The 25,531-nt window shown below is 43.4% G+C and overlaps 1 protein-coding gene across 2 annotated transcripts in view; it reads left to right on the top strand.

Annotated features, from left to right (window-relative positions):
• The window catches only part of LOC137369841 (LIM domain and actin-binding protein 1-like), a 99,725-nt gene that overhangs the window by 22,342 nt on the left and 51,852 nt on the right, over window positions 1–25,531 (top strand). For both annotated transcript variants that reach the window (XM_068031436.1, XM_068031437.1), the window contains exons 3-5: window positions 11,752–11,803; window positions 12,246–12,638; window positions 14,430–14,511. In XM_068031436.1, coding sequence (XP_067887537.1) covers window positions 11,752–11,803; window positions 12,246–12,638; window positions 14,430–14,511 — 527 coding nt within the window. The remainder of the gene's footprint in view (window positions 1–11,751; window positions 11,804–12,245; window positions 12,639–14,429; window positions 14,512–25,531) is intronic.

Genomic DNA, 25,531 nt, shown 5'->3' with positions numbered 1-25,531 from the left:
CTGAGTGAAGAAATTCCTCCTCATTTCAGTCCTAAATGGCCTGCCCCTTATTCTGAGACTGTCCCCTGGTTCTAGACTCCCCAGTCAGGGGAAACATCCTTCCTGCATTTACCCTGTCGAGCCCTCTAAGAACTTTGCATGTTTGAATGAGATCACCTCTCATTCTTCTAAACTCCAGAGAATAAAGGCACAGTCTATTTAATCATTCCTCATAAGACAATCCCTCCATCCCAGGAATTAGTTTGGCGAAGCTTTGTTGCACTCCCAAGTATACCTTTCCTTAGGTAAGAAGACCAAAACTGCACACCGTACTCCAGGTGCAGTCTTACCAAGGCTCTATATAATTGTGATGAAACATCTTTACTCCTATAGTCAAATCTCAAATCCTCTTGCAATGAAGGCCAACATACCATCTGTCTTAATTGCTTGATGTACCTGCATGTTAGCTTTCAGTGGCCTATGAACAAGGACACCCAAGTCCCTTTGCAGTTTGCCAAGTTTCTCCGCTGTAAACAAACTCAATCCAAAAAGTCAAAATACACCCTACATTGCTTATACTTTCTGGAGTCACATGTAGGTCAAATTGGTTAGGAACACCAGGTGCCCTTTCCTGAAGGGCCTTTTTTTCTGACTATTCAATAGCTTTCATGGCCATTTTTTTTTTCTGGTGTCAGCCAGTGTGTTTTCTCCTCCAATCGCATTTTGTGTCCATAGTTAGTGACACACTCATGTACAAAGTTATATCAGCTGCACAACACATCAGTTGCTGCTATTGGACCAGCTGTTACAAGTTCGGACCTCTCATGTATTTTGTTTTCTCACAGCAGCCAGCAGAGAGAGAGGTGACATTAAAGAGAATATTTTTGCCTCTGACACAAGCAGGAGCCTATCACACTTGGAGAATTTCTTACCCCCTCCCCTGAGGAAAATGCTGATGACAGTGTCTCAGAGTCTCCAAATCAAACTCCTGCAGGCCAACCAAAGAACTTTGACGTACTTTGGGAGGTGCTGTTCACATGCTGATGTTGACAGACGAAATTGGGGCAAAGTAGAATCCTCCTCACAATGTGTTCTTTTTAAAATTTCATTCTTGGAATGGGGCTAGGGTGGGATTTATTGCCCCTCCCTTGTGGCTATTTGAGAAGGTGGTGATGAGTCAGCCTCTTGATCCGCTGCAGTCCATGTGGTGAAGGTATTCCTACCTTCTGTGCTCCTGTTGGAAGTCGCTTAGTACCATTGCACACTCTGTGGGAAATCTCCTGAGATCTGGGATTCCCATCCACAGTGAGGGTGGTGGGAAGGTGGTGGCTGCACAGAGAAAGCAGGGAGCTGCACTTTGAGGGGCTGGGCAGAATGAAAAAAACTATCAGCATTATCCAGACCCTTATAAAAATGCAGCATCACATGCCATGGGGAGGGGCAGTATTGGAAGGAATGTGCACAGTTCTATATTTGCAGGCTGCTGTCCTGACTGGAATGCTGCTATGGTTTCTGAGGCTATGTTTGAATTCCTTTTTTGCTACTAGACAAAAAAAGAAAAAGAAAATTAATTAAAATGCTCTTCTCTGAGTGATAGATCATCTGTTGCCAGGGAACAAAATTTTAAACTGTATTGAAAAATAATTCATTTCCAAATGACAGTCATTTTCAACTAAAAATTACAACAATAAATCTGAATATGGATATGTTAATATAGTGGTTGTGATACTAGACTGGCAACTTCGTCACTTGTGGCTGACACCAGAAAAAAAAATGGCCATGAAAGCTATTGAATAGTCAGAAAAAAAGGCCCTTCAGGAAAGGGCACCTGGTGTTCCTACCCAATTTGACCTACATGTGACTCCAGTCACAAACTGTCACTGAGAATTTGCTCAAGGTTTCTCCCACTACTGGTTTGGTATAAGTTTGGCAGAAACCTCACATATGCATAGGCAGAACAGGAGAATCCTAAGGATATTAGGAACATAAGAATATCGGAACAGGAGTAGGTCGTTTAGCCCATAGAGTTTGTTCCAGCATTCTGTGATCTAATTACACACATCCACCTGTGCCCCATATCCCTTAATACCTTTAGTCATAGAGTCATAGAGTCATACAGCATAGAAACGGGCCCTTCGGCCCACTGCGTCCATGCCGACCTTAATGCCTATCTATACTAATCCCACCTGCCTGCATTAATTCCACATCCCTCCATGCCTTGCTCATTCAAGTACCTGTCCAGATGCCTCTTAAATGTTGCTACTGTTGCTGCCTCCACCATCTCCTCTGGCAGCTCATTCCAGATACCCACTATTCTTTGTGTGAAAAATTTACCCCTTTGATCCCCTTTAAACCTCCTCCGTCTCACCTAAAATCTATGCCCTCTAGTTTTAGTCAACCCTACCATGGGAAACAGACTCTGGCTATCTACCCTATCTATGCCTCTCATATATACCTCTATCATGTCCCCTCTCAGCCTCCTTCGCTCTAGGAAAAACAGACCCAGCCTATCCAATCTCTCTTTATAACTCAAGCCCTCCAAACCAGGCAACATCCTTGTGAATCTTTTCTGCACCCTCTCTAGCTTAATCACATCTTTCCTGTAGTGCGGTGACCAGAACTGCACACAGTACTCCTAATGCAGCCTAACCAATATTATGTACAAATGTAACATGACATCCCAACTCTTGTACTCAATGCCTCGGCCGATGAAGGCAAGCATGCCATACGCCTTCTTCACCACCCTGTCTACCTGTGTTGCCACTTTCAGGGAACTATGTACTTGCACCCCAAGGTCTCTCTGCTCAACAACACTCCCCAGGGCCCTGCCATTCACTGTATATGTCCTGCCCTGATTTAACTTCCCAAAATGCATCACTTCACACTTGTTTGCATTAAATTCCATTTGCCAATCCCTTGCCCATTTTCCCAGTTGATCAATATCCTGTTGTAACCTTAGACAACCTTCTTCACTGTCCACTATACCACCAATTTTGGTGTCACCAACAAACTTACTAATCATGCCCCCTACATTCACATCCAAGTCATTAATATATATGACAAACAACAGAGGGCCCAGCACCAATCGCTGCGGCACACCACTGGTCACCGGCCTCCAATCTGAAAAACAACCCTCCACTACCACCCTCTGCCTCCTATCACCAAGCCAATTTTGTATCCAATTTGCTAGCTCACCATGAATCCCATCTGTTCGAACCTTCTGGACCAGCCTACCATGTGGGACCTTGTCAAAGGCCTTGCTAAAGTCCATGTGGACAACGTGCACTGCCCTGCCCTCATCGATCCTCTTGGTCACCTCCTCAAAAAACTCAATCAAATTCGTGAGACATGATTTCCCACGCACAAAGCCATCCTGATTATCCCTAATCAGACCATGCCTTTCCAGGTGCATATAAATCATGTCTCTCAGAATCCCTTCCAGTTACTTTCCCACCACTGATGTAAGATTCTCTGGCCTGTAGTTCCCTGGCTTATCCCTGCTGCCCTTCTTAAATAAAGGCACAACATTAGCTATCCTCCAGTCTTCTGGTAGCTCACCCGTGGCTAACGATGATACAAAAATCTCTGCCAGGGCCCCAGCAATCTCCTTCCTTGCTTCCCATAGCATCCTAGGATACACCTGGTCAGGCCCTGGGGATTTATCCACCTTAATGCGCTTCAAAACCTCCAACACCTCCAACACCTTGGTTAACAAAAATAACAATCTCAGTTTTAAAATTAACAATTGATTTGGCATCAATTGCCATTTGTTGAAGAGAGTTCCAAACTTCTACCACCCTTTGTGTGTAGAAGTATATCCTAATTTCACTCCTGAAAGGTCTGATTCTAATATTTAGACTATGCCCCCTCATCCTAGATTCTTCCACCAGTGTAAATAGTTTCTTACCATCTACCCTATCTGTTCCTCTTAATATATTGAATATTTCAATCAAAGCATCTCTTAACCTTCTAAATTCCAGGGAATATTACCCTAGTTTTTGCAACCTTGCTTCATAATTTAATGCTCAGAATCCAAGTATCATTCTGGTAAATCTATGCTGCAAAATTTACACTGCTCTCCCTCCAAAGCCAATATGTCCATCCTAAGGTGTGGTGCTCAGAATTGCTCCCATACTCCAAGGGTGGCCTTAAGAGGGCTTTGTTTTAGCTGTAGCATCATTTCTATTCTCGTGTGTTCTATTTCTCTAGATACAAAGGCCACCATTCCATTAGCCATTCTCATTATTTTCTGTACTTGTTCATGACATTTTAATGATCTATCTACCCGGACCTTCAGGTTTCTTTGGACCTCTACTGGTTCTAGCTTTTAAAGAGTACTCAGTTCTTTTCTTTTGATGTCTAAAGTGGATAACCTCGTATTTGCCTACATTGAAATCCATTTTCCACAGTGTTTCCCATTCACTTTATTCATATCTTTTTGTAATTTGTAATACGCTTCCATGATTACAATGTCAATCTTTGTGTCATCGGCAAACGTGGATATGTGGCTTTCTAGCCCAACATCTTCTTTGGCCTCCTTGTCTCGAGAGACAATGGGTAAGCGCCTGGTGGTGGTCAGTGGTTTGTGAAGCAGCGCCTGGAGTGGCTATAAAGGCCTATTCTAGAGTGACAGACTCTTCCACAGGTGCTGCAGATAAATTGGTTGTTACGCAGTTGGTTCTCCCCTTGCGCGTCTGTCTTTTTTCCTGCCAACTGCTAAGTCTCTTCAACTCGCCACTCTTTAGCCCTGCCTTTATGGCTGTCCGCCAGCTCTGGCGATCACTGGCAGCTGACTCCCACGACTTGTGATCAATGTCACAGGACTTCATGTCGCATTTGCAGACTCTTTAAAGCGGAGACATGGACGGCTGATGGGTCTGATAGCAGTGACGAGCTCACTGTACAATGTGTCCTTGGGGATCCTGCCATCTTCCATGCGGCTTACATGGCCAAGCCATCTCAAGCACCGCTGGCTCAGTAGGGTCTTAGGGTCTATATGCTGGGGATGTTGGCCGCCTCAAGGACTTCTGCATTGGAGATACGCTCCTGCCACCTGATGCCAAGGATTCTCCAGAGGCAGCAAAGATGGAATGAATTGAGACGTTGCTCTTGGCTAACATACGTGGTCCAGGCCTCGCTGCTGTAGAGCAAGGTACTGAGGACACAGGCTTGATGCACTCGGACTTTTGTGTTCCGTGTCAGTGCTCCATTTTCCCACACTCTCTTGGCCAGTCTAGTTACAATTAGAACATCTAATGCAATGAATACAGTGAATCATTGAGGCACCAATACAGATCCATGCAGGACACCACTAGTCACATCCTGCCAATTAGAGTAGCTGCCCATTATCCCTATGCTCTGTCTCCTGCCACTCAGCCAATTTCCTAACCAGGTCAATAATTTGCCTTCAATGCCATTAGCTTCAACTTATGAAAGACTTCATCTAATGCCTTTCGGCATTCTCAGCATATTTGCTTGATTTACTGCCAACAGGGCAACTAAGAATGGGCAATAAATATGGGATTGCCAGAGTTCCCTACATCCCAGGAACAAATAAAACAAAATCCTGTAGTTTCGAAATATAGAACATGCACCAAATAAGTATTATTTTTCTTATCATTATCCTTTCTTGGGAAGTTGGCATTGCTGACAGGCCGGCAATTATTACACATCCCTGTCATGATTGTAAGTGAGGGCTTGAGTATTAGAAACTATATGGTATTTGGAAGTGAAACTGAAAGGAACTCAGTGTTTTCGGGAACACACCTGGCCTGCGGTTGTTGTAAGTTCAAATAAGCATATGCTCCAGTAATGAGAACACTAAGCAAAACTCTACAGAAGTCTTTAATAAAGCACTTGTTAAGTCTTTGTTAAAGTTAAAGTTGTGATTTCAAGTGTGATTCTTCAGCCTAACATGTGATATTGGCAACGAGTTAAATTCAGAGATATTTAGGATTGTGTCATGGCATTTGCTGGAGCTGATATGTCTGCAGTCCGGAGAATTGAGCCATTTCCTCCTACAGGTGATGCCAGTTCCGTCAGTGTGAAATGGAAAGCGCGGCTGGAGGAGTTTGAAGCGTATGATGACAGTCGTGGTTTGTTGTTGGACGGGGCAATGGAAGTGCAGACGGATCTTATTACTGTCCAATGCAGAGCTTTGGTGAAGGAGACTTTCATGACGTTGCCTAACATGGGAGAAAAGGCAGATTATGAACATGCTTTGAAGGACCATTTTGTGGTGACGCCAAATGCCACATTCCATAGGCATGTTTTCCATCAAATGAGACAGAAAGAGTGGGAAACAGTAGTCTAATTTGTGACTCATTTGAGGCAGGCATCAGATGGATGCAATTATGTTGTGACGGATTTGAAGAACCAGATAATGGATCAAGTGGTCCAACATTGTAAGTCGGATAAGTTGAGGTGCAGGCTGCTGGAAAGAGGAGGTGACTTAACGTTGGATGACACTTTGAAGATAGCGGCTGTATTGGAAGCAGTGGATGGACAAGTTCACAGTATGAAATTTGGTCCTATTTCTGCCATCGGCATGACAAAATCTGAGGTTAAACAAGTGACACAACAGAATCTAGGTACGCGTAAGTGTAAACTGCAAAAGTCTGAGAGAGTGTTTCAGATGTAGCAACTTGGAGCACTATGGAAGAGATGATTGCTGCCCTGCCAAGGGGAAGATATGCAGAAAATGTGGGAGCAAAGATCATTTTGCCAAGAAGTGCAGAAGCAAAGCTGAACAGAGTGGGAAGCCTGGCAAACCATGTAAAGGAAAGAGAGATGGAAGTAGTACAATTGTGAGATGAGTTGAAGAAGATGCAGTGAGTGAGGACATGAATATCAATCGTGAATACATGTTTTCTGTCAATGGAAGCAACCATGAGAATGTTCCAGTGATTGTTGGGGGTGTTGAAGTGAGCATTATTGTGGATTCAGGCAGTGACAGTAATGTCATCAGCAGAGCACTGTGGGAGGAACTGAAGACAAAGAGAATCAAGTGCACATCTCAAAAATGTGTCAAAAAGCTTTATCCTTACACATCTAAAACTCCACTTCAAACTGTTGCATGTTTCACTGAGTGTAAGAGCTGGGGATCAGAGTGTGGAGGCAGAATTCGTAGGTGATTAAGTGGGATGGTGAGCCTCTTCTGAGTAGAGACACTGCCCAAGCCTTGGGGGTGCTGCACATTGGATTGAAAGTGAATTCTGTGAAATCCTAAGTGCAGCTTCGAGAGGAGTTTGAACCAGTGTTTCAAGGAATTGGGAAGTGGCACAACCACCAAGTGAGATTAACAATTGACAAGAACGTGAAGCCTGTAGCTCAGTCTGTACATAGAACACCTTTTGGTCTGAGAGGGAATGTTGAGGCAAAGGTCAAGGAACTGGTTGACCAAGACATCATAGAGTCAGTTGAAGGACATACACACAGATCTTCATGACAGAAGGAAGCTGTTTGTGGCAGTTCATGCTACACAGAACAATGACAACTAGAGAGATTGAAAGAGAGTCAGACAAAGATCCAGAATTGAATAACATCAGACAGAGAATCCAAGCTGGAAATTGGGAGAATTGCCCATTCAAGACATACATTATTATACAAGACGAACTGTGCACAATTGAGAAGTGTATTCTCAGAGATAACAGACTTATAGTGCCGCAAAACCTTAGACCTAGACTAGCAATGCTAGCTAGTTGGTACCAAGCAAAGCTTACGAACCAAAATATGGTGGCCAGGGATGGACAAAGATGTGGAACATTTTGTCAAAACAGGTCATAAATGTTAACTTGTCAGTAGACCCAATCCACTAGAACCAGTACGTAGTACCATGGGAGAATGTAGCAGTTGACTTCTTAGGTCCATCTCCATCAGGAGAGTCCATACTAGTAGTAATTGACGATTACAGCCATTATTATGAGTATGTGATAATGAAGTCTACAACGGCAGAGAAACCTGTGTTTGCAGTGACTGAAATATTTGCAAGGCATGGTCTACCAGTCACTTTGTATTCAGATAATGGGCCACAATTCATTTCACAGACCTTTGCAGATTACATGCAAGTCACAAGTAATCACCATCACACAGTAACACCTAAATGGCCACAGGCAAATGGGGAAGTGGAAAGACAAAACCAATCCTTAGACAAACAGATGAGGATTGCTCAAACTGAGAATAAAAACTGGAAAGAGATGTTGTTGTCATATGTGGCAATGTATAGAGCAACTACACACAAAACGACGGGAAAGAGCCCAGCTGAGTTGTTATTTGGATGCAAAGTACGCACCAAGATACCAGAGCTGAGGGACATTAGAGTTGATCAGGATGTTTGAGATCGCGATGCTGAGAAAAAGGGTGTTGAAAAATTTTATGCAGACCACAGAAGGAGTTCTAGACAATCTGATGTGATGCCAGGTGATGAAGTATTGCTGAGACGGGAGAGTACGAGTAAGATGGATACACCATATTATCCCAAGCCGGACACTGTTATTGCCAAGAAGGGAAATTGACTGTGCAGTCTCCAGAAGGAGTACTGTATGACAGAAATTCTTCATGCGTTGAAAAGTATCATGGTGATAAAGGCACAATGGCAGATGAAGCAGATGTAGGAGCTGAGGCAAAGCTGACATCCAACGATTCAGAAGTCTAAGCCAGTGATGTTGTTGGCAGGCAGGCAGTTTGCTATGTAGAGGAAGAAACATCGGTTCCAGAGGGCTGACGACATTGCCTATTCCTGACGTGGTGACCAGAGTTCCTAAGGTAACAGGAAGACCACACGCGAGAGGAGACCATCAAAACAATATGAAGATTATGTGCTGTGATTATGTCCAAAAATCATCGACATGTTTTAGTCTGGTAAGGCAGGAATGGAATGATTGTATGTGTGGTCTTGAGTAATAAAGAATATATGGTACTTGGAAGTGAAATTGAAAGGGACTCAGTGCTTTGGAGTAAACAACTGACCTGGGGGTTGTAAGTTCAAATAAGTACATGATCCAGTAGTGAGAACATGAAGTGAGAACTCTACAGAAGTCTTTCATAAAACACTTGCTAAATATTTGTTATAAAGTTAAAGTTGTGATTTCAAGTGTGATTCTTCAGCCTGAGATGCGACAATCACTAGTTACCCTTTAAGAAGGTGGTGGTGGTGGATGTTCTCGAACTGCTGCAGTCCATGTGGTGAAGGTGCTCTAACAATGCTGTTGTGAAATGATTTATGACTTTAACCCCTATAGTCCCTTATAGGGACCAAACCATATCAGGAGTACATCCCTATGAAGCTCCTTTAATGAAGCTCAAACCAGACAAATTCTTATAGACACTTAATTGGATCCAAAGAATTGAACTAGCTTTCCCTCAAAGAAAGAAAACTAACAGAAAGTATTACCATCTTTCGGATAGCTTATTTTTAATATGATTATAGCTAAGTCATAAATATCCCAGATATTATAAGGGTATGGGTAACTCTCTCCAATACGAATCTCTCCACCAAAAGAGACAGAGAGAGGGAGTTCTTGTAGTTGTATACAGAATGCTACATGAGACGGTTTATTAACTTTTATATATTTACTCAAGAATTTAACATGCAATACACTTCTAAGTGGATAAGTATATTACAATATCAAATATTACTAAGATATGTAACATATAATTTTATTTCTAACATAGAATCCAAATGTTTAAGCCTGCTAATGTTACAGCAAAATTATCTTAGAATATCCATCAAAATTTAAAGTAAATTTTTATCTTAAATTCCCCGAGTAAGGCATGGGGTGAGGAGTATTATTTGAGGAATTCAACACTTCTAATTGTTGCTTCAAAAACTCTCATGTTTATACTGTTGCTAAGGTATCACCTGACCTTTAAGCATATGTGTTACCTTTCTGGTGTATTTTTCTTGCTTTCAAGATCCATATTTGGTAGTATCATTAACTAACTCTCTACTTAATGTTTTACTGGAAATCCCCTGTTCTTGAAGTTGTGAGCATTTATCTGGTCAGAATGTTTATAATTGTATTTACTTGGCCTCTTGTTCCTGTAAGTCCATTTTCTTTATTGTTTTATTACCTATAATTGTCTTCTTTACGGTACCTTAAAGCAACCTTTTGAGCTGATCTGTCTGCATCAACAACCCCATAAACTAATTAAGTTTATTGCTACCTCTTACTGATGTCACACAGGATATTTCAATGTGTGTGTTTATCTTTCAAGTCCCTGGCAACAGAGAGACTGAAATGGATTTCCCAACTTGTTTCTGGTTCATAACAGGGACCTTGAAAGATCTTAAAATTTTTAACTCTACCTTCTTAAAAGGGGAATGTCAGTGACATTTGAAAACTGACCATTTATTCAATCTTTAATTCTAAAAGGTACAGTATATTAACTATATCTAAATTCTACCTAATTAAGCCTATTGTACCTATATTTCATCACAGTTGGTTCCATATTTTGAGCCAGCCTCGATTCAGGAGCAGTGATAGATGTGCAAATGGGTGTGATGTGTGACTTGGAGGTGAACTTGGTGATGATGGCATTCCCATGCCATTGCTGCCTTTGTCCTTTTAGGTGATGGACATTTCAACTTTGGGTGAAAGCCTTGTCCTCTCTCACTTTTAAGGACTTGTGTTGCTGAACCCCTAATTCTTTCTGCTCTTCTACTCCTTTTAAAGATTTATTCTTTGTACACTTAATCACCTTATTTTTCCTTCCAAAATGTATCAACACAGATTTTTCATCATTAAGTTGCATCTGGCATTTATCTGCTCAATCTGCTAGCCTGTCTATGTTCTTCCAAAACTGCTTACAGTCCTCTTCATATTTGCCACACTGCAGCACAGGCAAGGTGGGCCGAATGATCTCCTTCTGTGCTATAGGAGTCTATGATTCCTTAATTTTATGGCTGCCGATTTTAGGAACATAGGAGCAGGAGTAGGCCATTCAGCCTGTTGAGCCTGCTCCGCCATTCAATTAGATCATGGCTGATCATCTACCTCCAATGCCACTTTCCCATGTTATCCACATATTCCTTGATGTCATTAGTATCCAGATATCTATCGATTTCTGTCTTGAACATGCTCAATGATTGAGCTTCCACAGTCCTCTGGGGTAGAGAATTTCAAAGATTCACCACCTCTGAGTGAAGAAATTCCTCTTAATTGCACTCTTAAATGGCCTACCCCATATTCTGAGACTATGTCCCCTGGTTCTAGTTCACCAGCTGGGAGAAACATCCTATCCACATCCATCCTGTCATGCCCTTTAAGAATTTTGTAAGTTTTGATATTGTATCACCTATACTTGAGTCCAGATTTATATTGAGAAGAGCAGTGATAAGCCTGTGGTGGAGCCAATGATAGAACAGATTGGCAAGAGCCAGGATTATGGGTGCCCACAAGATTACAAAGCGTATATTGCAAAATCTTATTGAAATTATTACTTTCAGTTTCATTATTTATTAAATGCCTCCTTTGGAGCAGAGTGATGATGCTGAGTTTTAATGCACTTGTCCTCAGTATCATAGAGCAGAGAAGGAAACAGGTTCAAAGCCTGTTCAAGTTCATTTGCTTCCTGATCTGGGCTGTAATGAGTGAAAAAATGCTCAGTGAAAGTTGTAGCATCTCACACTGAGGAATGGGAAATTGGAAACAGGGAGCTCTCTAGCACCTCCTGGTAGGAAGAGTGTCAGTCTTTGCTCAGGACATTCATTCTTGGAATCCTCTCTGTAGGTGTAACTTATTCTGTCCAAAACTGTTTGGTTTGTTCTCATAGATATCAAAGCACAGTGAATCTAAGCACAGAATCAGAAGAAGAAAAGCAAAAGGTGAGTAAATCCTTCCAGTGCTTTCTCTTATTGTGAAACATTGCATTACTTGATGTAAAATACTTTGCAGTGTTAATAGGGCACCCACCATCTTTGCGAAAACAATATTTAGTCATTTGGTAGTATAGAACTTGAGTATTGCTGAAAATAGAGACATGTTGTCGAAGCTTATCGCCTTGCACTCATCAGGATAATCTGTAAGAATACAGATGTAAGGGAGAACAACAACTTTATACTGCATAAGAAGAGAGTGCTGATTGGTTGGCAAGTGAACTCTGATTGGTAGAGGCGTTGCCATGGCCTCTGTGTATCCCAACAAGATAACACAAGAGCAGAAGATTGTTGGGGAGTGTTTTTTTTTTATTAAAAAGGAATTCATAGTGCTAAGAAAGAGATGTCTTTTTAAATTTGAAAATATTGAAGGAAATGTGTTCTTTCCAAGATTCTGTCTCCAACAGCTCCATCCAGAAACAAGATGGAGTCCTTAAGAATGGTGTTTGAAAGGAAAGACACGCAGCCTTTTGGCCTTCCTCAACAAAGGTGCAAATCAATGGACAACATGTCTCAAATTAAGAACACTGCCATTGACATTAGGATGCTGCGGGACCTCTTCGAACTTCCTGTTGGTAAAAGTGAGGTATCAGCAGAGTCAAAAGTCAAAGTGATCCCATCAAACAGCACTGTAAAGGGTGAAAGCCCCATAATTTCAAGCTGTTTGTCATCCAGAACCAAGGTGTATGAAGGAAGATACAGCATGAGCACTGCCCCCAAGGAGCTAGAGGAAGCTGAGAGAAGGCAACTTCTTATTACTGTCCCTGAAAACACCTTCAAAAAGGTACGTCAAGATTGATTCATGTGTGTATGTGTATATCACATGATCATTTATTATAGCACATTGCACAACATTTGAGCAAATTTGCAGAGAACATGCTAATCACCTGTACCAATACTTTAAGGGCCACTACCTTCAAAGAATTTTTAAAAATTAATTCTTGGAATATGGGTATCACTGGAAAGGCCAGCATTTATTGCCCATCCCTAGTTGTCAGCCCAAAAGAGTCCTTCAGGAGATGAAAGGAGAGAGGAGAAAAAACCCAGGAGAAAGATATCTTTGTGCACCATGATAACATCAATTGATGCAGTAGGATAAATTCTAAGGAAACAACATTAGAATCAACTTCAAGGGCCAAAGGCAAAGGAATGCTATGTCAAGCTCTATTTACAGTGCCATAGCATTATTTGTCTCTGGGCCATAGAGGCCAGTTGTAACATTCTAATATGATCCCATGAATGGAGAACATTGAAGTGCAAGCAAGAATGTTTGCAACATTTTCCATAAGGGAAGTTGGCCTTTTCACTTTTCAGATTTACAAGGACATATTAAATCAGATGATTTGTGACAGAGATCTTGTAGTTATGCCTCGACTCTGAAGAACTTTGGGGCTCAAAGTAAACGTGACCTGAATGAAGAGTCTGGATCAGTTATGCATACCAATGTGAAGGACAAAAGGCAAGCAGAGGTCAGGCAGGAGAAAAAAGAATCAGCAGTTAACAACCATCCCTTGTTGGGTCATAGAAAATGCCTTGTCTGGGATGTTCAGTCCTTGATAGGATAAATATAAAAATGTCAAATCTGAGGTAAAAATAGAAAGTAGTAGAATAAACAGTTAGGAAGATTCATCTCTCCTTTGTACCAGGGGATTGCTCAATTTTTGAGAGGAAAGGGAAGAGACTAGTTACACCTGGATTTACAGGCATTACCCAATAGAATAGGGATTGGAATGCATGCACCTGGAGCAGGCATAAGCAGGGAAATAGAGAGGAGTCAAATGGCATTTTGCACATATTCCTCCAGGGTTGCCAGATAGGTGTTGACAGGAAGATGTGTCCAGGAAAGGCATGGTTTTGATCTAGTGCCCGTCACCGCTCAGGTTGCAGCTTCACTACAGTCAAAGCCCAGAACGTGGGCAATGTTTGTTTGATATTAGATTTTTTTTATATATTCATTATTGATTCTGAGTATGGGGGCATTGCTAGAAAGGCCAGCTTTTATTGCCCATCCTACTTACCCTGAAAAAGTGGTGCTGGGTCTTCTTTAATTGCTGTTGTAATTTGTTACAACTGAGTTCCTTGCAAAGGCCACTTCAGAAGATAGTTAACTCTGTTGGTGAGAGACTGGAGTCACATATAGACCGGACTATGTAAGGGTGGCCGGTTTCCTTCCCTAAGGATATTAATGAACCACTCCAGCTTTTACAATTTGACAGTTTCATGGCCACTTTGTGCTACCAGCTTTTTATTTCAATATTTTTTTTCAACTAATTCAAATTCTCAAATTGCCTTGGTCGGATTTGAACTCAGGTTTTCTGGAAACCAGGCCTCTGGATTACTAGTCCGTTAACATATCCACTATGTGACAAGTACCTTTCTGGGGACTTGCTTTCTGGTAAAAACATCCAAGTGCTGATTTAGCACTTTTATTATCCTCTGCCCATCATTTCCAACTTCATATGGGTCCCTTAAGATCTTAACTGTCTTTACAAGAACGATCTTGCTGGAATAATTTAACTCCACTCATCCTTCAGTCCATATTAAAATATCATGATGTCTCTGCCCAAATTGACAGGAACCAAAAACTAACCAAGAACTTCTGCCTGAAGCAAGAGAACCAGTACAACAACTGCCAAAACTACTGAAAGAAGAGCTGGGTAAGCAGAGCTTGAAACAATGACAACAGCAGAGTATGTGTAGATCAGAGACTGTACTGTGCTGGTAGCAAAGCCAAGTTATAAGCAAATACATAAATGCAAAATACTGCAGATGCTGGAAATCTGAAATAAAAGCAGAAAGTACTGGAAATACTCATCAGGTCTGGCAGCAAAGTTAACGTTTCCTGTCTGTTACCTTTCATCAGAACCTGTGTCTGTGTTCTGATGAAGGGTCACTGACGGGAAACGTTAACTCTGCTTCTCTCTCCACAGATGCTGCCAAATCTGCTGAGTATTTCCAGCACTTTCCAGTTTTATTACAAGAAAATAGATCCAATTTTGGCACCAAGGCATAGGGGAATTAATCAAACTCTTTTGGTGGTGAGAAAAGCATCAGAGGGCCCCTCCATCTTGAAATCAGTTGACTCGGGGGAGACCCCATATATAAGATAGTTCTTCTTTGGCCTCCTTGTCACGAGAGACAATGGGTAAGTGCCTGGAGGTGGTCAGTGGTTTGTGAAGCAGCGCCTGGAGTGGCTATAAAGGCCAATTCTAGAGGGGCAGACTCTTCCACAGGTGCTGCAGATAAGATTGGTTGTCGGGGCTGTTACGCAGTTGGCTCTCTCCTTGCGCTTCTGACTTTTTTCCTGCCAACTGCTAAGTCTCTTCAACACGCCACGCTTTAGCCCTGCCTTTATGGTTGCCCGCCAGCTCTGGCGATCACTGGCAACTGACTCCCACGACTTGTGATCAATGTCACAGGACTTCATGTCACGTTTGCAGATGTGTTTAAAGCGGAGCCATGGACAGCCGGTGGGTCTGATACCAATGACGAGCTCGCTGTACAATGTGTCGTTGGGGATCCTGCCATCTTCCATGCGGCTCACATGGCCAAGCCATCTCAGACGCCGCTGGCTTAGTAGGGTGTATATGCTGGGGATGTTGGCTGCCTCAAGGACTTTAGTGTTGGAGATATGGTCCTGCCACCTGATGCCAAGGATTCTCCGGAGGCAGCGAAGATGGAATGAATTGAGACGTCGCTCTTGGCTGACGTACTTTGTCCAAGCCTCGCTGCCGTAGAGCAAGGTACTGAGGACACAGGCTTGATACACTTGGACTTTTGTGTTCTGTGTCAGTGCACCATTTTCCCACACTCTCTTGGCCAGTCTGGACATAGCAGTGGAAGCCTTTCCCATGCGCTTGTTGATTTCTGCATCGAGAGACAGGTTACTGGTGATAGTTGAGCCTAGGTAGGTGAACTCGTGAACCATTTCCAGAGTGTGGTCGCCGATATTTATGGATGGGGCATTTGTGACGTCCTGTCCCATGATGTTCGTTTTCTTGAGGCTGATGGTTAGGCCAAATTCGTTGTAGGCAGCCGCAAATCTGTCGATGAGTCTCTGCAGACACTTTTCAGTGTGAGATGTTAATGCAGCATCGTCAGCAAAGAGGAGTTCCCTGATGAGGACTTTCCGTACGTTGGTCTTCGCTCTTAGATGGGCAAGGTTGAACAACCTGCCACCTGATCTTGTGTGGAGGAAAATTCCTTCTTCTGAAGACTTGAACGCATGTGAGAGCAGCAGGGAGAAGAAGATCCCAAACAGTGTAGATGCGAGAACACAGCCCTGTTTCACGCTACTCAGGATAGGAAAGGTAGGAAAGGTGTCTGATGAGGCGCTGCTATGCTGAATTGTGCCTTTCATGTTGTCATGGAATGAAGTGATGATACTTAGTAGCTTTGGTGGGCATCCAATCTTTTCTAGTAGTCTGAAGAGACCATGTCTGCTGATGAGGTCAAAGACTTTGGTGAGATCAATGAAAGCAATGTAGAGGGGCATCTGTTGTTCACGGCATTTCTCCTGTAGCTGTCGAAGGGAGAACAGCATGTCAATGGTGTATCTCTCTGCTCAAAAGCCACACTGTGCCTCAGGGTAGACACACTCAGCCAGCTTCTGGAGCCTGTTTAAAGCGACTCGAGTGAAGACTTTCCCCACTATGCTGAGCAGGGAGATTCCATGGTAGTTGTTGCAGTCACCACGGTCACCCTTGTTCTTATACAGGGTGATGATATTGGCATCGCGCATGTCCTGTGGTACTGCTCCGTCGTCCCAGCACAGGCAAAGCAGTTCGTACAGTGCTGAGAGTATAGCAGGCTTGGCACTCTTGATGATTTCAGGGGTAATGCCGTCCTTCCCAGGGGCTTTTCCGCTGGCTAGAGAATCAATGGCATCACTGAGTTCCGATTTTGTTGGCTGTACGTCCAGCTCATTCATGACTGACAGAGTAAACAGAATAGAAAAGGTAAAGCCAGAACATTATTTCAACTTAAATTGTGACCGTGAGAGAAGAAAATGAGGTCCAGACTACAAAAATGCAAATTTAGGATAATATTAGGAAGTTCTTGATGCCATAGAATCTTACAGCATAAAAGGAGGATGTTCAGCCCATTGTGTCAGTACTGGCTGTTTGAAAGAGCTATCCTATTAGTCGCACCCCCCTGCTCTTCCACCAGAGGCCTGTAAATTTTTCCTTTTCAAGCATACATCCAATTCCCTTTTGAAAGTTACTATTGAATCTGTTTCCACCAGCCTTTCAGACATTGCAGATCAGAACAATTCACTGTTTAGAAAGAATTCTCCTCACTTCCCCGCTGGCTCTTTTTGCTAATTATCTTAAATCTGTCTCCTCTGATTAATGACCCACCTCACTTACTCTATCAAAATCCATATAATTTAGAACACCTCTACTAAATCATCCCTTAACTATTTCTGCTGTAAGGGAAACAATACCAAAATGATGTAAATTAATCAGAACAGGAAATATTTTTTTTTAGAGATACAGCACTGAAACAGGCCCTTCGGCCCACCGAGTCTGTGCCGACCATTAACCACCCATTTATACTAATCCTACACTAATCCCATATTCCTACCACATCCCCACCTGTTCCTATATTTCCCTACCACCTACCTATACTAGGGGCAATTTATAACGGCCAATTTACCTATCAACCTGCAAGTCTTTCTGGCTGTGGGAGGAAACCGGAGTACCCGGAGGAAACCCACGCAGACACAGCGAGAACTTGCAAACTCCACACAGGCAGTACCCAGAATTGAACCCGGGTCGCTGGAGCGTGAGGCTGCAGTGCTAACCACTGCGCCACTGTGCCGCCCCAAATATATTTCCAGTTGGGCAGGGGATGTAATTAAGAGAACACTGTATGGGAGTAACCCTATTTTTTTGAAGAGCCTTCCTTATCTGTATCGATTTTGTAATCTTGTGACATAAACACAATTTGAGGCTTAAAAGTATGGGAGGCTGGAACTTATATTCAGTACAACTGAGGATGTGGGTTTGTCCCATGCCACTCAGGAGGTTAGGGAGAGAATTCCAGATGGCAGGACCATGATGGGCGAAGACCCTGCCTCTGCTTGCGATTAGGGGCAGACATACAGCAATCCAGACTCAAAGGTTGGAATTTTATGCCACCCCAGCGAGCCGTATGGTGGCAGGAGGGGGGCGGGGGGCGGTGACATAAAATTGAGTGGGAGGCTCCAGGAGGTCTTCCTGACCTGCTCCCGCCTCCACCCCACTTTACTTGGGCCGGGAGGGTGAGAAATGGGCCTCCTGCTCCAGGCCAATCAAGGCCCTTAAGTGGCCACTTAACGGCCACTTAAAGGCCTTCGCCCACCTCCACGGGGATTTTACCCATGGCAAGCGGGTGTCCGGGAGACATGAAAGGCCACCCAGTGAAAGCTGGCGGCTTGTGCCCGTTTGTCAAGGCCCACCCCCTCTTCCCCAACCACCCCCAGGACCCGAGACGCCCCCCTTCCCCCAAATGACCACCCTTGCCTCGCTGGGACACAACTGATCTCCCTGGTGAGGCAAACCAAACTGGCCTGCACTCATGGCTCCATGTCCTTGCTGGGGCTGCAGTCCCAGCAGTGGGCACCGCTCCCAGTGGCGCTGTTGGGACTAAGAGCTGCCAGCCCGATGATTGGTCAGCAGCTCAATGAGGCGGGACTTCCTCCCTCAAGTGGGTGGAAGTTCCACCTCGGACCAATTAAAGCCCAGAGACTCATAAAATGCGGGACGGATCCCCGGGATGGGCATAAGTGGGTTCGCCACCGGCTTTTACATCAATGGCCAGCTCCCGTCCGCCCGGCGTAAAATCCATCCCAAAGCAGTGGAGGGCATGGTGTGGGATATAGAGATGGAGAAGGTTATGGGGATAGATTGTAGTGAGGCCTTTGTAAATGTGGATAAGTATTTGGAAATCATTGTGCTGGGAGATGTAGCTGGAATATTTCATGACCTGACGAGAATGCAGATGCGGAAGCTCCAACCTCCATTTACTGACTGATCTCCTGCCGGCTGGTCAATTAATGACTGGCAGCTGGCCGTTGCTAATCATCCAGCTTCTGGAGACGGTCCTTGAGGTGACAGCTGCATCATTAGCTGACGCAGAAGGAAGTGCTGGCAGCATGTTTAATGGGCCACCAGCACCCGAGCCCTGTATCAAACTGTGGCCAGTAGGAAGCCTGTGACCAGCGACCACCATCTTCACCAGCAGCCACAGCTTTTCAGCCTCCAGCCAAGGAATCACATTAGCCAGCATGATACCCATGCCACCTGGACCCTGCTGCTCTAACAGGGAGACCCTTCCAGTGGGTGCTGAAATACTACCCAGCCTCCGCTCCGTTGCCGCCCTTTAAAAGCTGCTGACGCTCTGACCCCATTGCGTCGCTGGCACGCTATTCGAAAAATTTGCAGGGGCCTGAAAAATCAGTTTCAATTGCCTCCTCAATCATCTAAATTACCTTTTAATTGTTCATTTTTGAAACACGAGTGGAGGCCCCACGCAACTTGGTATCCGTCACTCGTTAACTTGCATTCCGGCATGACGACGGCGGGGACCGACCTGACGCGATCTTACGGCTCCCCCTGCCTCCATCGCCATCCACTTTGTCCCATAAAATCCCGGCCAAGGTGTCAGTGGAAGCCTATGAGGACTGAGGGGTGAAAGAAAAAAGGACCTTGTATTTATATAGCCCTTTCAAGACCTTAGGACATCCCAAAGTGTTTTACAGCCAATGAAGAACTATTGAAATGCAGTCATTGTTGTAACATGTATGAAACATGGCAGCCAATTTGTGCATAGCAAAGTCCTGTAAACAGTATTGAGATAAATGACCAGATTATCTGTTTTAGTGATCTTCAATGAGTGATAAATATTGGCCTGCTCTTCTTCAAACTAGTGTCATGGATTTTTTAAGTACTTATGAGGGTAGACAGGGCCTCAGTTAACATCTTAGCTGAAAGACAACATTGCTGATAGTGCAGCATCCCTCAGGCTGCACTGAATTGTCAGACTGAATTTTGTGCTCAAGGCTCTACAGCAGGACTTGAACCTTTTGACTCAGACACAAGCATGCTACTATTGAGTCATGGCTGGGGCAATAACTGAGGAAAGTGTGACGTGGTGGAAGATAGTTAAAAAAAATCAAAAATATCTGTTACTCGGAGCAACAGCAGAAACAAGAGTGTTGACAAAAACTATTGAATTCAAATACACACTTTCAGCGAATACTTGTGAAATAATAGAGGAGGGAGTTCTACAGTATTAAGTAGGGCACTATTGATTCAGCAACTACAATTAGGATGTGGGGAGTGATTTAGGAGACTAGGCTGGGGGACTACTGGTGAGGCAGTGGTGGACTATTGATTCAGTGAGGTGGTAGTAGACAGGCTTACCAACAATGTACAAGCCAGTCCTGGGAATTGGGGGAGTGGCGTGGGAAGCTATCATCTCAGTGAATATGATTCACCTGATATTGTGTTACACTTATATTGGGCTGGAGGAGAATGTGGAAACATATAAACATTTCCAATAAGAGAGTTAGCAGTAAATTCTAACACAGGAACAGATCCCATGGGTTGTAGATATATGAAGAACAGGAACCTAGAAATTATTGGCGATGATGCCAGCTTTTATGTGATCATGTGACATTTTGTCATCTGCTGTTTTAACAGAGGTGTTAACACATTTTAAAATAAATCTTACGATGACTGCTAGCAGACAGAGGAACATTGTATGAACACATTAAGTAATTCATTCGCTTATTTTGCCAACAGTTATTCCTAGGCCAAGGTTTCTTTAATTTCTAACACTAAATTAGATTCTAAAAACACTGTTCATACAAGACTCCAGGGCCTTGGAGCTTTAAAACATTTGGTGAGGTTTAAAGCTGGTTCAGTTTATAGCTGATGAGGTCATAGATATGAGCCAGTGTAGCTATTAGTTCTCTGCTTACTCACCAGTGACTGTTTCCAAATACACTCAGTGATCACTCACCATGTGTGCTCACAACATTCCTAATCTACCCAGTCAAACCTAGGGCAATTTTTATTTTCTTGAGTGCTAATTCTCAAAATAAGTATTCACAAAGAGATCCTGGGAATGCTTTTTTGGGATTCTGTCTGCCAGTTTATGGGTGTAATAGCGTAGAGACCCACAATGTCAAAGCTCAGACTCATTTGTGTGTGACAGGCATTTTTATATGGTTTGACGGCAAGTACGGAAGCCAATATATTGTCAGAAGTTTCTCATGTCCTTGGGCTGCAGGGCACTATGTTGAACTCAAGATTCATTGTACCATCTCCTACTCAAACTCTTTCTTCACAGGGATCTTACCTCTCTCAGTCTTTCCATTTCTCATACAATCTACCTAAATTTAGTGTCATACTGCCCATTAATTTCTTAGTGGCCTCATCTTCCCTCCTACATTCTTCTACTTTAGCGATGTTCTGCCCCGTGGAATTTGAACTTTGAACCTTGGTTTCTCCATTTAAAAAAATGCTACTCTTTTTCCCAATACTCTCAGTCTTCACAGTCTTCCTACAATGCTAAATTTGAGAGCTATGAAGAGAAGAGTCTTCCCTTATTTAGCAGCATTGCCCTCATTGGATGTGAGATGAAACATTAACTCACATGAGCTTCTAAATGAACTGACTAATCCATGACAGAGGAGCTAAAATGTTGACCAATAAAATCTGATAGCTCTTGGCTTCTGAATCCGATTTTGTCTCAACCATGAAGCAATTCATTCCAATACTTAGTCTGTTATGAGGAATGTTCGTCAGATATCAGTTAACATTATAGGAAGCTATTCCTCACTACTGGCTGATTGGGCAACTGGCCCATGAGAATAAACCAGACATCAACTGCTATCTCCAAGAATGCAGGAAAAAGATGTCTTTCTTGATAATAAAAGCAAAATATTGCAGATGCTGGAAATCTGAAATAAAAACAGGAAGTGCTGGAAAAACTCAGCAGGTCTGGCAGTATCTGTGGAGAGAGAAGCAGAGTTAACATTTCAGGTCTGTGACCTTTCATCAGAACTTGCAAAGGTTAGAAAAGAATTAGATTTTAAGCAAGTGAATGGAGTGGGGGTTGGTGGGGAAGAGAACAAAAGGGAAGGTATGTGATAGGACAAAGGGCAGGATAGATTAAATATCAAAGCTGTCATGGGACAAAGGCAAAGAGCATGTTAATGCTTGTGGTGAAAGACAAAGCATTAGTCCAGAGAGAGTGTTAATGGCAGAGTCATGAGCAGCTCTGTCTACATGAAAAACAGGCACATGATTGACAAATAAAATAAAATAAAACAAAATAAAATAACATAAGAAAAAATAGAAAAATATAGGAAAAAAAGGCCAGTCATGTTCTGAAATGGTTGAACTCAAGGTTGAGTCCGCGAGGCTGTAGAGTGCCTAATCAAAAGATCAGGTGCTGCTCCTTGAGCTTGCGTTGATATTCATTACAACACTGCAGCAGTCCAAGGACAGGAATGTGGGCATGAGAGCAGGGAGATGTGTTGAAATGGCCAGCAACCAGAAGCTCGGGGTCCTGTTTTCAGATTGAGTGAACGTGTTCTGCAAACGGGTCACCCAATGTAGAGATGACTGCGTTGTGAGCAGCGAACACAGTATACTAAATTGAAGGAAATACAAGTAAATTGCTGCTTCACCTATAAATACTAAAGAACCAAGGGACTAGTCAGAATGAGGAACTGAAAGAAATTAGTATTAGTAAAAATGTTGTACTGGAGAAATTATGGAGCTGAAAGTTGATAAATCCCTTGGACCTGATGATCTGCATCCCAGAGTGTTGAAACAGGTGGTTGTAGAGATAGTGGATGCGTTGGTGATCATCTTCCAAGATTCTATATAATGGTTCCTGCAGATCGGAAAGGAGCAAATGTAACCCCACTATTTAAGAAAGGAGGAAGAGAGAAAACGAGGAACTACAGACATGTTAGGTCCAAGGGAAAATGTCAGAATGTATTCTAAAGGATGGTATAATGGGGCACTTAGAAAATAACAGTAGGACTGGGCAGAGTCAATATGGATTTATGAAAGGGAAATCATGTTTGACAAATCAGTTGGAGTTTTTTGAGGATGTAACTAGTAGATTATATAAGGGGGAACCAGTGGATGTGGTGTATTTGAATTTTTAGAAGGCTTTGGATAAGGTCCCATACAGGTGGTTAGTAAGCAAATTGGAACACGTGGGATTGGAGGTAATATACTGGCATAGATTGAGAATTGGTTAACGGACAGAAAACATACAGAAGGGGTCATTCTCAGGTTGGCAGGCTGTGACTAGTGGGGTGCTGCAAGGATCAGTGCTTGGGTCCCAGCTATGCACAATCTATATCAATGATTTGGATGTGGGGTCCAAATGTAATATTTCCAAGTGTTCTGATGACAAAACTAGGTTGGAAAGTGATTTGTGGGGAGGATGAAAAAATGCTTCAAGGGGCGTTAGGCAGGTTAAGTGAGTGGGAAAGAGCAAGGCAGATGAAATATAATGTAGAAAAATGTGAAGTTATCCACTTTGGTAGGAAAAGCAGAAATGCAGAATATTTCTTAACTGGTGAGAGATTGGGAAGTGTTGATATCCAAAGGGACCTGGGTGTCCTTGTTCATAAGTCACTGAAAGCTAACGTGGCGGTGAGCTAGCAATTAGAACAAAGAACAAAGAACAAAGAAAATTACAGCACAGGAACAGGCCCTTCGGCCCTCCAAGCCTGCGCCGATCCAGATCCTCTATCTAAACATGTCGCCTATTTTCTAAGGGTCTGTATCTCTTTTCTTCCTGCCCATTCATGTATCTGTCTAGATACATCTTAAAAGACGCCATCGTGCCCGCATCTACCACCTCTGCTGGCAACGCGTTCCAGGCACCCACCACCCTCTGCGTAAAGAACGTTCCACGCATATCCCCCCTAAACTTTTCCCCTTTCACTTTGAACTCGTGTCCTCTAGTAATTGAATCCCCCACTCTGGGAAAAAGCCTCTTGCTATCCACCCTGTCTATACCTCTCATGATTTTGTACACCTCAATCAGGTCCCCCCTCAACCTCCGTCTTTCTAATGAAAATAATCCTAATCTACTCAACCTCTCTTCATAGCTAGCGCCCTCCATACCAGGCAACATCCTGGTGAACCTCCTCTGCACCCTCTCCAAAGCATCTACATCCTTTTGGTAATGTGGCGACCAGAACTGCACGCAGTATTCCAAATGTGGCCGAACCAAAGTCCTATACAACTGTAACATGACCTGCCAACTCTTGTACTCAATACCCCGTCCGATGAAGGAAAGCATGCCGTATGCCTTCTTGACCACTCTATTGACCTGCGTTGCCACCTTCAGGGAACAGTGGACCTGAACACCCAAATCTCTCTGGACATCAATTTTCCCCAGGACTTTTCCATTTACTGTATAGTTCACTCTTGAATTGGATCTTCCAAAATGCATCACCTCGCATTTGCCCTGATTGAACTCCATCTGCCACTTCTCTGCCCAACTCTCCAATCTATCTATATTCTGCTGTATTCTCTGACAGTCCCCTTCACTATCTGCTACTCCACCAATCTTAGGGTCGTCTGCAAACTTGCTAATCAGTCCACCTATACTTTCCTCCAAATCATTAATGTATATCACAAACAACAGTGGTCCCAGCACGGATCCCTGTGGAACACCACTGGTCACACGTCTCCATTTTGAGAAACTCCCTTCTACTGCTACTCTCTGTCTCCTGTTGCCCAGCCAGTTCTTTATCCATCTAGCTAGTACACCTTGGACCCCATGCGCCTTCACTTACTCCATCAGCCTGCCATGGGGAACCTTATCAAACGCCTTACTGAAGTCCATGTATATGACATCGACAGCCCTTCCCTCATCAATCAACTTTGTCACTTCCTCAAAGAATTCTATTAAGTTGGTAAGACATGACCTTCCCTGCACAAAACCATGTTGCCTATCACTGATAAGCCCATTTTCTTCCAAATGGGAATAGATCCTATCCCTCAGTATCTTCTCCAGCAGCTTCCCTACCACTGACGTCAGGCTCACCGGTCTATAATTACCTGGATTATCCCTGCTACCCTTCTTAAACAAGGGGACAACATTAGCAATTCTCCAGTCCTCCGGGACCTCACCCGTGTTTAAGGATGCTGCAAAGATATCTGTTAAGGCCCCAGCTATTTCCTCTCTCGCTTCCCTCAGTAACCTGGGATAGATCCCATCCGGACCTGGGGACTTGTCCACCTTAATGCCCTTTAGAATACCCAACACTTCCTCCCTCCTTATGCCGACTTGACCTAGAGTAATTAGGAAGGCAAATGGTATGTTGGCCTTTACTGCAAGAAGATTTGAGTACAGGAGTAAAGAAGTCCTGCTGCAATTGTATAGAGCCTTGGTGAGACCGCACCTGGAATATCGTGTACAGTTTTGGTCTCCTTATCTAAGGAAGGATATACTTGCCATAGAGGGAGTGCAACGAAGATTTACCAGACTAATTCCTGGGATGGCGTGATTGTCCTATGACAAAAGATTGAAGAGACTGGGCCTATGTGCTCTCGAGTTTAGAAGAATGGGAGGTGATCTCATTAAAGCATACAATATTCTTACAGGGTTCGATAGGGTAGATGCAGGAAGGATGTTTCCCCTGGCTGG

This window comes from Heterodontus francisci, chromosome 5 (genome assembly GCF_036365525.1).
Source record: "Heterodontus francisci isolate sHetFra1 chromosome 5, sHetFra1.hap1, whole genome shotgun sequence".
NCBI classification, from domain to species: Eukaryota; Metazoa; Chordata; class Chondrichthyes; order Heterodontiformes; family Heterodontidae; genus Heterodontus; species Heterodontus francisci.
Note: the sequence above shows the minus strand (reverse complement) of the source record. Positions and strands in the feature narration are given on the sequence as shown.